This window comes from Mustela nigripes, chromosome 3, assembly GCF_022355385.1.
Source record: "Mustela nigripes isolate SB6536 chromosome 3, MUSNIG.SB6536, whole genome shotgun sequence".
Taxonomy (NCBI): domain Eukaryota; kingdom Metazoa; phylum Chordata; class Mammalia; order Carnivora; family Mustelidae; genus Mustela; species Mustela nigripes.
This window is the reverse complement of record NC_081559.1, coordinates 171453550-171469648: the sequence shown is the minus strand read 5'-3', so window position 1 is coordinate 171469648 and position 16099 is coordinate 171453550. Positions and strand designations below refer to the sequence as shown.

The 16099-nt window shown below is 33.5% G+C and overlaps 1 protein-coding gene across 1 annotated transcript in view; it reads left to right on the top strand.

Moving 5' to 3' along the window:
• Positions 1-16099, top strand: part of CSMD3 (CUB and Sushi multiple domains 3) — a 439117-nt gene that overhangs the window by 365537 nt on the left and 57481 nt on the right. Inside the window, exons 40-43 of the mRNA XM_059395523.1 lie at positions 2005-2178; positions 9033-9206; positions 12410-12583; positions 14937-15122. Coding sequence (XP_059251506.1) covers positions 2005-2178; positions 9033-9206; positions 12410-12583; positions 14937-15122 — 708 coding nt within the window. The remainder of the gene's footprint in view (positions 1-2004; positions 2179-9032; positions 9207-12409; positions 12584-14936; positions 15123-16099) is intronic.

Genomic DNA, 16099 nt, shown 5'->3' with positions numbered 1-16099 from the left:
TATCAGGGCACCTGGGTGGCTCAGTGGGTTGGTCTGCTACCTTCGGCTCAGGTCATGGTCTCAGGGTCCTGGGATCGAGTCCCGTGTTGGGCTCTCTGCACAGTGGGGAGCCTGCTTCCCTCTCTCTATCTCTGCCTGCCTCTCTGCCTGCTTCTGATCTTTCTCTGTCAAATGGGTAAATGGAATCTTAAAAAAAAAAAAAAAATGAGGTCCCTATCTACAGATAAGAGTGGGGGAAAGATGAGGAATCTAAGGACTGAAATTCACTGAGAAAATGGAAAGAATAGTGCTTTTGCTGATTATTGATCTTTTAAATTAAAATAATATAAATACTAGTATTACTAATATTAATAAAAGTATAGCTACTTCAAAATATTGTTGAAGGATTAGTTCAAAATAATCACTACATTTAAAATTTTATATGCAGCAATTTAAAGTTTGCAAATTTTCTTTTTTTTTTTTTTTAAGATTTTTATTTATTTGTCAGAGACAGAGGGAGAGAGAGTGAGTGAGCACAGGCAGACAGAGAGGCCGGCAGAGGCAGAGGGAGAAGCAGGCTCCCTACGGAGCAAGGAGCCCGATGTGGGACTCAATCCCAGGACCCTGGGATGACGACCTGAGCCTAAGGCAGCTGCCCAACCAACTGAGCCACCCAGGCGTCCCAAAGTTTACAAATTTTCAATGGGCACATAAAGCCTCGATGTGAAAGTTGGCATGTGGGCTGGTGGCTAAGTATGTGATTCTGGAGTCTGACCAGAGGGTTTTAATTTTGATTTAGTTATTTATAGGCTGTGAAACCTTATTCAAGTTACTTAACTACTATGTGCTCCTATCTTAGTCCATACAATTCATACATTGACTCCACCTACCTCATAGGGTTGTTTTGAGAATTATTTAACTTACAGCACTGGTAATAGTGTCTGGTACAAAATAAACACACAATAAACATTATCCACTATTGTTTTTAATTCAAGAAAGACATTTCATTCGCAGTCTTTAAATATGAAGGCGTTATAAGAACTGGGTTCTAAATGACTTAGTGAGTCAATCTCTTTTTCAGTTTTTTTAAACCTGCAAACAAAATGTGAAATATCATTCTAATGGTTTTTGTGAAAATCAAATGATATTTTACATGTAAATTTCTTTATCAACTGTGGTAATCTCAACAAAAATTAGTTGTAATTACAAGCATACTTCAGAGATATAATGGGTTCAGTTCCAGACCACCACAATAAAGCTAATACTGCAATAAAGGAAGTCAAATAAAATTTTTGGCTTCCCAGTGCTGGTATAAAAGTTATATTTACACTATACTGTAATAACATTGTGCTTAAAAACTATGTACATATCCTAATTAAAAAATACTTTATTGCTAAAAATGTTAACCATTATCTGGGCTTTCAGCAAGTGGTAATCACTGATCACAGATCACAGTAACAAATATAAAAATAATGAAAAAGTTTGAGAATTACCAAAATGTGACAGAGACACAAAGTGAGCAAATATTGTCAGAAAAATTGCACTGATAGGCTTATTCAACCAACGCAAGGTTGTCAGAAACATTCCATTTGTAAAGACGCAACATCTGCCAAGTATAGTAAAGTGAGATATTCCTGTATTATTTTAGCATTGTTTCAGATTAAAGAGGAAACTTTGGCCCAGGTAAGTCAAAATGACGGAAGTCCTTCACCTTGTAAATTTCTTTCTTTTATGACAACCTGCTGAGTGACCAGATTGGCTAAGTGAAGATACAAAAATAGCTTCATTACTTGTTGCTGTCACTCAGGTTTTAAGAGAACTCAAAGATGATAGATTTTAAAGTATGTCATGTATTTTCTCTGCATTTTCACAATTATCCAGACATGTCCTGTAAATGTCAATTTCAGTTGTGAATATGTCAGATCACAGAGAATTCAAAATGTTAAAAGCATATTTTGTTAGAAGGACACATTGACTATGTCTTCAAGCATTTTTGTTGTTGTTTTGTTTTGTTTTTGTTTCAAGTTATTTCCTGTGGAGAACTACCTACACCTCCAAATGGAAATAAGATTGGAACTCAAACTTCATATGGCTCCATGGCCATCTTTACCTGTGATTCCGGATTCATGCTCGTGGGCTCTGCAGTTCGAGAATGCCTTTCTTCAGGTCTTTGGAGTGGATCTGAAACCAGATGCCTAGGTACAGATTTTTGAATCATTTTAAGCAACCACACCCCCACCCTCCACCTCTGGAAAGGAGGGAGCCCTTTTTCTATAACAAGAGATGATCATTTATATTCACTCAGTAAAGACCTAGCCAGAAAATGTTTAACTGAAAATGTCTCATGCTAGAAAAACTATTGAACAGATAACTCTTAAAGTTAATCAACTAGTATTTCAAATGAGAATCTTATGTCATTAAGGAGAGACACATTTTCTTCCAGGCATGTGAAAATAAAAAGGTGAAAACTAATTGCTGAAAATTATATGTCTGCATACTCAGCTGGATTAAATCACATAGCAGTTAATTCATTCTAAACCATAGTCAGTTCTCCTTTCACGAATTGGCTTAAGGTAATGATCGAAGGAGAAAGACGATTTCCACATTTAAAGTCTTTCTCCCTTCTAATGTCATAAGATTTTAACATGTGTAATATTACTTTCTTTTAAACTTTTAAAAATATATTTTTTCAAACCTGATTTTAGGCAAATAGAATTTCTTTCCCCTTAGGGCTTTTTAATTCATTTTTTGAAAACCTGTTCAGTTAAAGAAACTGAACTAGCTAGTTCTTGTTGCCCCTCCTCCTTTATTATTAAAAGAATATTCTGATTTATGCTTTATCTTTTTCCAAAGACTTCAATAATTTTTTAATAATAAGAGAATATATAATTTATGCTCTATTTTTCTCCAAAATGATTTCAAGATATGACAACAAGTACTGAATTGGGCATAATAAAATTGTTCTAATAATTATTCACTTGTCTTTTGGAAATAAGAGGTAATCATTTTGTTTACTAATTTAAAAATTGTGGATTATTATGAACAGAGTATTGCTAGATATGGACAGTGTTTTGTCTATAAATATTTACTATATTTAAGAATATAAGGAAAGACAGAAATGTCTATAACAATTTGGATTCACAATGTTTTGCTTATAAGCTTGACTATATTCATGTTAATGCAATCATTATTTCAAACTTAAAAAGGTACAGCCACAGGTTTTGATTAAAATCCTTTCCCCCCGCCCAAGCATATTTGTTAATAAGTACACTTGGAAGCCTAGCAACAATGGTTTCTTTATAAAAGCATGTATATTTGAATATGCTATAAGACTATTATATAAAAAATGGTACAAATTTAAGTCTTTATATAATTATATAGGATTAAATAATGAAAATATTTTTAATAGTTCCAAACTGATTTTTGTTATGCAGATTTCAGTTGGAGGTTACTTAGTTTACATATAAACCTGAACACATATATGTAATCTGAATTTTTGATCTACCATATTTTGTGGCTCTATGCCCTAATGAACTGTTACTGTACATTGTGTATTATTTATTGAATATTGTATATAGAGAGTGGTTTTATTTACCTGTTTAGAATCTTGATTCTGTTTTCTGAAGAGACAGGCTATAGCAGGAAGATTTCTAAGAAAATATTGCCTCTCAGTCTATGAAGACATCGTCATCCATTGCAGAGGAAGTAGTGTTGACATCTAATAGGAACTCTAAAAATGTAATTGCCAAACAAGTAAATTCTAGAATCTTGAACTTAACTTTAAGGATTAATGTAGTCCAGTCATGCTCATGTTTAAAAAAAAAACAAAACCTTATTCTTATAGCCACAGACACTTTTGGCTACTAATGGCCATTATTATGTGCTTATAATTGTTTCTCTAAATAAAGTGCATTTATTCCTAGTCCCTAAGCATCTTAATAGGAATTTTTCAGTTTTTCAACTGAAACACTTGACAGTGACACTTGATATGTGGGTATCTCTATGCCCACCACCTAGATTCTACAATTAACATTTTGTCAGATTTGCTTATCACATATCTTATCTATCCTTCCAGGCATAATCCATCAATTCATTGTTTTGGATGTATTTGAAAGTAATGTGCAGAATTCAGTGCACTTTTTTGCTAAACATTACAGCATGCATATCATTTCCAGGAGTTTAATATTTTCTTGCTCTTCTTAATTCTTTTTTACCATAGCAAAATATGTATACAATGGATTTTATGTCCTAAATGAGATGTGTTTTGTCAAATATGTATAACTGTGTACCTTAAACCACTTTGTAGTTACAGAACCTTCAAAAGGTTCCTCATGGCCCCATACAGCCAATCTGCAGCTCCCTCCAGCCCTAAGACAATAATTGTTTTTTGTTTTTTGTTTTTTTTTTTACCATATGTTAGTTTTCCCTTTCTAGAAATCCATACGAATGGAATTCTAAATTATATACAGTGTAAGACTTCTTTCATTTTCTTTCCATGTTGTTGTGTGTATCACTATTTTTTTTTAAATTGCTGAGCTGAGTAGAATTCCATTATATGAATATGCCACATGTTGGTCAATCCCCTATTGATAGACACCATACCCTTGTCCAGATTTGGGCTATTATGAAAAAAGCTGCAATGAATATTCATGTAAAATTTTTTGTGTGAGCATATGTATTCATTTTTCTTAAAGATTTAGGAGTAAAATTCCCAGAAGAGTTCTTGTCTCACATTTTCTCCAGCATGTGGTATAGCCAGTCTTTTAATTTTATCCATTCCATTGGGTGCATAAAGGTATTTTATAACATTTTAATCTGCATTGTCTTGATGACTGCTGATGGAGTACAGTTTCTTGAGCATTTTGGCCATTTGTAAATTTTCCTTTGTGAATTGGTGAAATATATTTTATATTGAATTGGCTTTTATTATGAATTATAGGATTCTTTGTATATTCTGGTGATAAGGGCTTCATTATTATGCATTTACAGATATTTTCTTACAGGTTGTAACTTGCTTACTTATTTCTTCTTTTAATAGGCAGAGATTTTAGATTTTTTTAAAGTCTGTCTTTTCTGGTTATTGCTTTCTGTATCTTGTTTATGAAACTTTTACTCAGTCAGAATTCACAAAGATTTTCTTTCCTATTTTCTTCCAGAAGTTTCATAGTTTGGGGTGTTATTTTTATATCTTTGATTTAATTTGTTCTTGTATGTATAATGAATGAAGTAAAATTGAGGTCTAGTTTTTTTTCTAGCAGGGTATCTGACACTACTAGTTGGATAGGTTTTATACTAAGTCTTGAAATTTTTTATGTATGTCTTTCAAATTTTTCTTAATTTTCAAGATAACATTGGATACTGTATGTCTTTTCTAATTTAATATGTTTTAGACTTAGCTTATAAATTTTTATTTTAAAAAATATCTAGTAGAATTATGATCAGGATCACATTGAATCCATACATCATTTGAGGAGAATTGGAATTGGACAATGTTAAGTCTTCCAACTAATAAGCATGATAATTAGTATATTTATTCATTTATTTAGGTCCTCAATTTTTTTGCAATAGTAATATGTTGTATTTTTAGCATAGAGATTATTTAAGTCTATTGCTAAAATTATTCCTGAGAATGTTTAGTATGTTTCTAATATTATAAGTGAAATTGTTCATTTTTAGCTACATTTTCCATTTAATTTATATTTTCACATTGTTTGCTGCTAATATATAAAGATATAATTATTTGAAATATTTAATGTCCTGAAAACTTGCTAAATTATTAGTTTTAGGATTTTCTTAAAATAAGATTTTCTGTATATATATCATCTGACCTTAGAATAATTTTACTTTTCTGTTTCATAAATTTATGCTTTCTTTCTACCTTTGTATGAATGTTTGGGTTGCATAGGGCTGACCAAACAACGTTAAATAGAACTGGTCATCCTTGTCTTATTCCCTATATGAGAAAGAAAGAATTCAGTATTTCACTGGTAAATATATCAACTGGAGGTTTTTCTTAGATGTCTTTTGGCATTTGGAGACTCTATTTTCAACAGTAAGCAATGCTCTGGACACTGACTGAGTGTCCTGTGATTACATTCAATTCTTTCACTGTCTAACTAGAGATAGCATCAGATTCCTTAGGTTAAAGTTTCAGTGTTGTTGTGTTTTTGTTTTTTTTTTTCCCTACGATTTTATTTATTTGAGGGTTATGTGTCTGCCTTTGGCTTGGGTCCTGGTCACAGGGTCCTGGGATCAAGCCTATGTTGGGCTCTCTGCTCAGCATCGAATCTGTGCTCCCTTTCCTCTATGCTCTCTTCTTCTGTGCTCTCTCTCTCTCAAGTAAATAAATGGCCTTTAAAAAAACAGTTGTATTTATTTGAAAGAGAAAGAGAACTCAAGCTGGAGGAGGGGTAAAGAGAGAGAGAGAAGCAAACTTCCCACTCAGTGGGGAGGCCAGGATTGACCAGAGCCAAAGGCAGATACTTAACCCAGGCATTCCTAAATGTTCTGTCTGTTAAGACTGGTTTCTGTTCCCCCTACAGATGCTATTACCTGTGCTTCTGACTGTCTCTAAATCACAGATTCCTATAACCCCTCCTTGGATTTGATTAATTTGCTAGGGTGGCTCACAGAACTCAGAGAAGAAACATTTTACTTAGTAGATAAGGATTTATTACAAAACGATGTAATTCAGGAATTGTCAAATGGATAGGGATACATATGGCAAAGTATATGAGAATGGTACAGAGCTTCCATGCTTTCTGAGGCCCCCACTCTCCTGAATCTTCTTGTATTCACCAAACCAGAGGCTCTCTGAACCCTGTGCTTTTGATTTTTTTAAGGAGGTTTCATTGCCTGGGCATGATTGATTAAATCATTAGCTCCACTGATACCCAACTTAGATGAGATCTAAAAGCCACCTCGTTAATCTAACAAGACACTTTTTTTTTTTTTCTTTTATCGTTTGGGAAATTCCAAGAGTTTTAGGAGCTCTGTGTCAGAAACAGGGACCAAGATCAAATACATACTTCTTACTATAAATCATAATACTGCAGATATCTTTATCAGTTTGAAAATTTCCCTTATATTCTAAATGTGTTGTTAGTTTTCATCATGAATTGGTACTGAATTTTGTCAAATGCTTTCTCTTCATCTATTGAAACAATCATATTTTGGGGCATCTGGGTGGCTCAGTGATTAAGCATCTGCCTTTAGCTCAGGTCATGATCCATGGGTCCTGGGATCAAGCCCCACATCAGGCTCCCTGCTCAGTGGAAAGGCCTGCTTCTCCCTCTCCCACTCCCCCTCCTTGTGTTCCTTCTCTCACTATCTCTCTGTCAAATAAATAAATAAAATATTTTAAAAAATAATATTTTCCCCCTTTACTCTGTTACTATAGCACTAACCATTTTACTCTCTCAAATTACAGCAGATAATTTTATGTATGTTTCTAGATTGGTTTTTCTAAAATTTTAAGGAGTTCTATATCTGTTTTCATGAAGGATATTGGTTTTTCATGTGTCTTCCAGTTTTACTATTGGGCCTGTGATTACCTCATAAAACTAAGAAATAATCCTTTCTTTTCTATGTTCTGTAAGTGTGTATTTTTTTTTTTCAACTTAAATGTTTGGTTAAAACAGTATAAACATTTAAGCCTGAGTCATTTTTATGGGAAGGATTTTGTTTAAGGATTCAAGTACTTTTGTGGGTGCCTGGGTAGTTCAGTTGGTTAAGCATCTAACTCTTGATCTCAGCTCAGATCTTGATCTCAGGGTCATGAGTTCAAGCCCCACATTGGCTCCATGCTGAGTGTGGAGCTAATTTAAAAAAAGGGAAGAGGCACCTGGGTGGCTCAGTGGGTTAAGGCCTCTGCTTTCGGCTCAGGTCATGATCCCGGGGTCCTGGGATTGAGCCCCACATTGGGCTCTCTGTTCTGCGGAGAGCCTGCTTCCTCCTTCTCTCTCTGCCTGCCTCTCTGTCTGCTTGTGATCTCTGTCTGTCAAATAAATAAATAAAATCTTAAAAAAAAAAAAAAGGGAGGGGGAGGGGGACATCTGAGTGGCTCAACAGGTTGAATGTGGGATTCTTGATTTTAGTTTAGGTCATGATCTCTACAACATGTGGTAGGTTGGGCTCTACCTCAGCGTGGAGTCTGCTTGTCCCTCTCCTGCCTCCTCTGCTCCTCCCCTGCTCCATGAGCACACACACTGGTTCTTCCTCTCTATCTCTAAAATGAATAATTTTTTTAAAAAATGCAAGTACTTTAACAGATGAAGGACTATTCATATTTTCTATTTTATCTTGTGTTAGTTTTTGTATATAATTTTCAAATTGCTCTTTTCTTCTGAACTGTTAAATGCATTGGCATAAATCTCTCCTTCATATTACCTTATTCTTTTCATTCCTGTATGCTTGTAGTGGTATTGCTTCATTCCTTTCTGTTACAGATAATTTTGTTTTCTCTTTTTTGTGTATGCTAGATAGAATTAGCTAGGAGGTTAGCAATTTTGTTGCTATTTTAAAAGAAAGTCATTTTTAGCTTACGTAATGTCCTCTGTTGTTTTCTATTTTCTATTTCTTTGATTTCTGTAGCTATCTGCAATATAGCCTTTCATCTACTTTGGCTTTATTTTCTCTTCTTTATTTTGCTCTTCTTTTTCTTCCTCTTAAGATAGAATCTTAACTCATTGATTATATATCTTTTTTTCCTTTCCAATGGAAGTGTTTAACACTGTAAATCTTTTCACTAATCACTGATTTATCTGCATTCCTTAAATTTTGATATATTTTTTATTTCTACACAGATTGAAATGTTTTCTAACTACTTTTAGACCCAAGTGTTAATAGAAGTAACATTTTCTTTTAATTCCCAAATATTTGACATTTTGCTGAGTATCTTGTAGTTATCTTTATGTCATTTTATCATGTTTGCATTATTTGTAGCATGCTTGTAAATAAACCTTAAAAGTTTAGTAATGTTATATATATGTTTAAAAATATAAAATAAAATTTAAATCACAAAATTAAAAATATTACTTTCTGACCCATTTCAGCAGGTCACTGTGGAATTCCAGAGCTCATTGTGAATGGTCAAGTCATTGGAGAAAATTATGGATACAGAGACACAGTTGTTTATCAATGTAATCCTGGTTTTCGACTGATTGGTTCTTCAGTGAGAATATGTCAACAGGATCACAATTGGTCTGGTCAGCTCCCATCCTGTGTGCGTAAGTAAGCATGACAGAAGTAATTAGAAGCCTCTGGTCTCATATAATTACCAATATTTTTTTTAGGTAAGATACACATATATAAAACCATCCATAAAGCCAAGAAAGTTTTAGGGTGTCTTACTATTTATGTTTTAGCATAAGGACAAGAAATTAAGTTCAGCTATACTAGTATTTAATATGAATATATAATATTTATAAATGCATATTCTTATATAGAAGGTATATTTCTGACAAATTTTAACTAACAAAAATTTGATTTTCTGAAATCACTGTGCAGCAGCATCAATATTATCATGATGTGATATTATGAAACTTTTTGTAGTGAAAATACTTTGGATAATTTTTTCCTAATAATTATGATGCTATAGCTGTCACATCAAAATCAGATCCTAATGGAGTGTAATTAGTGGGGAAAAAACTTGTACGACATGATATGAAGAACTACTGTTCTCATTTCAGTTCCATTACTGATCATATGAGCTAATGCAGGTCATTTAATCTCTCTAGTCTTTAATTCCCATATATATAAAGTGAATGGCTAAAGGTATTTATAATTATCTTTCCTTTTTTTTAAAGATTTTTTATTTATTTATTTGACAGAGAAAGAGAGATCACAAGTAGGCAGAGAGGCAGACAGAGGGGGAGGGGGAAGCAGGCTTCCTGCTGAGCAGAAAGCCCCATGCCATGCTCAATCCCAGGACCCCCAAGATCATGACCTGAGCCTGAGCTGAAGGTAGAGGTTTAACCCACTGAGACACCCAGGCACCTCTATAATGATCTTTCCTTTTAGCTTCAAAATCCATATTATTTTTAAATGCATGAAGATTACACATCTGATGTAATTATATTTTTCATAAAAGTTTATATGAAATATTTAAGATTTATTTAAAATTTTGTTTTACAGCACTCTTTTCACTATTTTTTTAAAGTTTTTAAAAAGATTTTATTTATTTATTTGTGGGAGGGGTGAAGAGAGAGAGCAGAAGCAGGGGGAGCAGCAGGAAGAGCGAGAAGCAGGCTTCCTCTTTGAGCCAGCAGACTGATGTGGGACTTGATCCCAGGACCCTGAGATTGTGACCCGGTCCAATCCTAAGGCAGAAGCTTAACCATCTGAGCCATGCAGGCGTCCCTCTTTTCACTATTTTAAAATATATACAAAAATGTATAACAATATGTAATTTGGAAATTATTTCAATAATATCTCTCACTGGTTCAACAAATATCTATCTTAACTTTTAAGTGAATTTACTTATTAACTCTCACATGAAAAATAAGTGGAATATAAAATAAAAGTTTTTTGTTATTATATTTTAAATATTGTTGCTGTACTTTGTGGTTTCTGTGTATGGCATGGATTTTCCCATTGTGCATCTAATTTTGACTGTAATAGCACAAAAATAAGAATAGAGTTGAATATTGATATCCAAACCTTTTACTTATTTATTTAATTTACTTATACTTTTACAAATTCTTTTATTTTACTCAATCCACTGAATCTCCACCAACACACAGTGTTTCATATCACAATCTATCTTATTTTGGACAAGGAAGGCAATTATTAATGTATTCCTTATTTTATCTTTCTCCCGATCATTTCCATCCACAATTACTGACATTTATATTAAAATTGGTGTTAGAAAATGAGAATAAACACTGTAAATAAGCTGTAATTATAGCATCATATGATCACACTATAGAGATTCTGGAGGCTTCAGATAAATAATGCATGGGACTTTTAGCATGGATTCGCAGGAAATACTTCATTTAGTCTGTGACTAATTACATCCATATTTATGGATTCCATTGTCACATTTTTATTCAAACAACACATATTTATTGAAATTCTAGTTTCACAGGAAATATTTCCAGGTGTTGAAATTTAATAGAATAATAGACCATAGAGTTAATAATTAATATTGCTTTTCTAAGGGGGAGTGTGTGTGCACACACCCATGTAGGCATGTGCACATGCGACTGCAGATAGACTGATGATTTAAAGTCAGCACATGATGCGTGGGTCTGTCCTAGATTTTTTCCCCTTTCATTTATATTCAGGCATAGCCAACTAATACCACTGTTTTTCTTGTTGAATAATTGAGACTATAAAAGAAAATTGGTCCTTGGGGTAAAACTGGTTTCTTTATTGATAATTTTAACAAGAATAAGATGCAGTTAAATTTCCAAGTGAGTAGGTTGACATTAACAATACAGCTGAAAAAATAATTGCTCTTGGGTCATTTCAAAAGTACTAAAAATGACTGTGGTTTTTCGCTGTGCCCAATTATGAAGCACTATTACTGGAGTTGCTCTGATTAATAGAGTGAGATGATGCAGTGAAACAGTTCACAGAAATACAGAGTGTTTGGGAAAAGCCTAGCACTAAATACAATCTAGAATAGAACTACAGCCCTAAAAACATTTAAATAATTTATATGATACATTATTTCTAAGCAAAATTGTGCTAAATTACTGAGTTTCAATTATGAAGAAAATAAACCAGTACAATTGACAGGTTTACAGAGTGTTAATAATGGTATCTCAGAATAGTAAGGAGAATGCTACTACATCATGCATTATTTTTATTGTTTATAATATATAGCCACATTAACATTTCAAGCACACTTTGTTTGACAGTGTACTCTTCATAAAAATTAATTGTATAAATAACATTAAACTATTTCAAAATTAAATACAACACACTGCCTTTATGGACCTTCAATTCTTAAACTTGACTAGAAAAGGGAGATAGGTTCAGTTTCATTCCTTTCTGCTTCTAACTAGTGACATGAACTTGTCATTCCCAGATTTCTTCAAATTTCAGTATTTGTCTGGAAAACAAAACAAAACGAAACAAAAAGAACAAAACAAAACAAAAAACAAAACCCAAAACAAAAACAAAATAAATGGAGGGAGGGAATAAAAATGTCCCATGAAACTTTAAACATCTCTGCACCACTTGCATGAAATGATCACAATTATAAATATGTGTCTCTTTACTAATATAATATTTTTATTCTATTAGACTATTTTGGCATTCTAAATTGTTCCCTTGCAAGAGCAAAATTACTTTAAATATATTTTCACATAGAAGTGGTCTTCTTTCAGTGTTGTTTGAAATGATTAAACATAACTCTCATGTGATAACGGATAACCAAATATTCTGCTTTGTGCTTCTCCTCTCCCCCACCCATTGCTAATAGCGGTTAGCTGTGGTCACCCTGGTAGTCCAATTTATGGAAGAACAAGTGGCAATGGATTCAACTTTAATGATGTGGTGACATTCTCTTGCAATATTGGGTACATTATGCAAGGGCCAACAAAGGCACAGTGCCAGGCCAATAGACAGTGGAGCCATCCTCCACCAGTGTGCAAAGGTAAATATCTAATTATATTCCCGTTAAGGGCATGGTAATAATGGGTATTTGTAAACATAGATGACAGTATTTGAAATAATTTGGGCAGAATAATAGAACGTTTTCAGCTAATAAAAAAAAGGGTTTAATATTGATGTTCTCTCATTAGCTAGACTTTCCTTTTTCCTTAATTTTTATCTTATGTTCTTAAAAGTTAAAATTAACAGGTTTTATATTTTGGGGGGGGGCTTTAAAAATTTTGAGTTAGTCAACATCCAGGTTAATATTGGTCTCTGGAGTAGAATTCAGTGATTCATCACTTACATACAATACCCAGTGCTCATCACAACAAGTACCCCCTTTTATACCCATCACCCATCTAGCCCTTCTCCCACTGACCTCTCTCTGTCAACCCTCAGTCTGTTCTCTATTCTTATGGTTTGTTTCCCTCTCTCCTTTTCTTTCCCCTGCCCAGATATTCATGTGTTTTGTTTCTTAAATTCCACACACGAGTGAGATAATACGGTATTTGTCTTTCTCTGACTTACTTCACATAGTGTAACACACTGTAGCTCTATCCTTGTTGCAAATGACAGGATTTCATTTTTTGGTGACTGGGTAATATTCCATCTCTCTCTCTCTCTCTCTCTCTCTCTCACACACACACACACACACACACACACACGCCCTCTTGTCTTCTTTATCCATTCATCAGTTGTTGGACGTTTGGGCTCTCTCCATAGGTTGGCTTGTTTTTAATGTTGCCGCAAACATCGGAGTGCATGTACCCCTTCAAATCTATATTTTTGTATACTTTGAATAAATACCTAGTAGTGCAACTGCTGGATCGTAGGGTAGTTCTATTTTCAACTTTCTGAGGAACTTCCATACTGTTCTCCAGAGTGGCTGCACCAGTTTGCATCGCCACCAACAGTACAAGAGGATTCTCCTTTCTCTGCATCCTCACCTACACCTGTTGTTTCTTGTGTTAATTTAAACCATTCTGATAGGTGTGAAATGGTATCTCTCTCTCTTCATGGTTTTTATTCTTATTTTCCTGATGATGAGTGATGTTGAGCATCTGGTCATGTGTCTGTAAGCCTTCTGCATGTCTTTTTTGGAGAAGTGTCCATTCATATCTTCCGCCCATTTCTTAACTGGATTATTTATTTTTTGGATGTTGAGTTTGATAAGTTCTTTATAGATTTTGAATACTAACCCTTTATCAGATGTCATCTGCAAATATTTTATCCTAAATAGTAGACTGCCTTTTAGTTTTGTTGATTGTTTCCTTCACTGTGCAGAAGTTTTTCATCTTGATGAAGTCCCAAAACATTATTTTTGCTTCTTTCCCTTGCCTCTGGCAATGTGTCTAATAAGGAGTTACCAAGTTTTATTTTAACTGCTTAGCTTTATTATCTTGTACTTATTTTATTGCTGCATATAAAAAGTCATTAAGATCATTTTACTTGTGGCTTACTTTATAATTTTTTGAAAGATTTTATTTATTTATTTGACAGACAGAGATCACAAGCAGGCAGAGAGGCAGGCAGAGAGAGAGGGGGGGAAGCAGGCTCCCTGCTGAGCAGAGAGCCGGATATGGGCTGACCTCAGGACCCTGAGACCATTTAAGCAGGGACTTAAACCACTGAGGCACCCAGGCACCCTGGTTTACTTTATAATTAAGGGAACTTACCTTTGACATTTATTTTTTCATATTTTTGGAGAGACCGAGTCCTCATTTACTGTGATGCCAACACTGGGGGTTTCTTTATTGATTTTTCTATAGAAATAAATTAAAGAGATTTTTGTTGTTTTCCCATTTGCAAAGAGGTATGATGTATTTTACATTGTCTGATAAAATACAACCAAATTACATTTTTCTACATTTTTAAAAATATTTTATTATTTATTTGACAGAGATCACAAGTAGACAGACAGGCAGGCAGAGAGAGAGAGAGGGGGAAGCAGGCTCCCGCTGAGCAGAGAGCCTGATGCTTGGCTTGATCCCAGGACCCTGGGATCATGACCTGAGCCAAAGGCAGAGGCTTTAATCCACTGAGCCACCCAGGCACCCCGATTTTACTACATTTTTTATGGTTTATAGCTTAAGGTATCATTCTTTATATCCGTTCTCAGTGGAATACTTAGGGAGTTACTATTGTTCAGAAGTTTTTGCAGAAATGTTTTCCTTTTTTTTCTGTTTTCAACCACATGGATTTCACTTCATTATCTATGTAGCCCATGCATTTATTCCTGGAATCTTTGGTTTATTTGATTAAATTTACCTTTGAAACTTCATTTCTAATGGAAATCTATGTAGGTCTATATATACTATTCCAGACATAACTTTGAATATTTGTCATTTGTTTAGTGGTGAACTGCTCTGACCCTGGAATTCCAGCCAATTCCAAAAGAGAAAGCAAAATAGAACATGGAAATTTCACCTATGGCACTGTGGTATTCTACGACTGTAATCCAGGATATTTTTTATTTGGATCTTCAGTTTTAATATGTCAACCAAATGGACAGTGGGATAAACCTTTACCAGAATGTATCAGTAAGTAGATAATGTGAATTCTTCCTTGACAAAATGCCATGGAAGCCACATGGATATTTTTTGTCTTATAAATTATCTAGAGGTATATATTAGAAGGATCTTATTTATAATTATTACTTTAATTTAATTTTTGATTTTATTATTTCACTTTTTGAAACTATAGCCCCCTACATTCTGTCAATTTAATGCCTGAATGCTGTTTTTTATTAATATTAATGTAATTCTTTGAATTTGAGCTTTGATAAAGCAGATAGAATATGAAAAGCAACATCTGTTATATTCTCTGATATTACCATCCCAGAAGAGGCAGTTACATTTTAATTTTCTTTTGTACTAATATTTTAAATTTCATTTAAGGCAATATTAGTCTTAATGTAAACATCTACCAGGGCTTTAGAATATTTAAGGATTTAGACAAATGTGTGACTTAAATCTTACTGATTTAAACATTTATCATATTACAGACACATAGACATATAAATGCAGTAAATGTTGATACACATCATCTTTCAAATCAGTGAACATTTGAGTGCATTTTGTCATATGCTGTGTTGGAATTGTAGAATATAAATAAGATAAATTATAGCAGATATGCATAAAATTAACATGTATAGCAAGGAAATAATTATGTGAGAACATAGAGAACTGAACATGAATTTGAAATATTCAGTTAGTTATTTAATCTCAACTATAGCTATGTCTCAAAAAGGTGATGAATCATACAAGAAAGAATAACTTCATAGACTGAAGGAGTAGTGTGTCAAGAAATCATTGTGCAAGTAATTTTGGGTTTTACTAAGTTTCTAAATTATAAAATCATCTCATGATGATTTTTTACTTAAAGGTAATTTATGTTTATATATTTTTTTAAATATTGTGACATCATTCATGCACTAATGAAGAAACAAAACTTCATGCCCTGTTCATTAAATTTCAGCTTCTGTAGCAAATAATTCAATTGTTGATCTTTTGCTTAA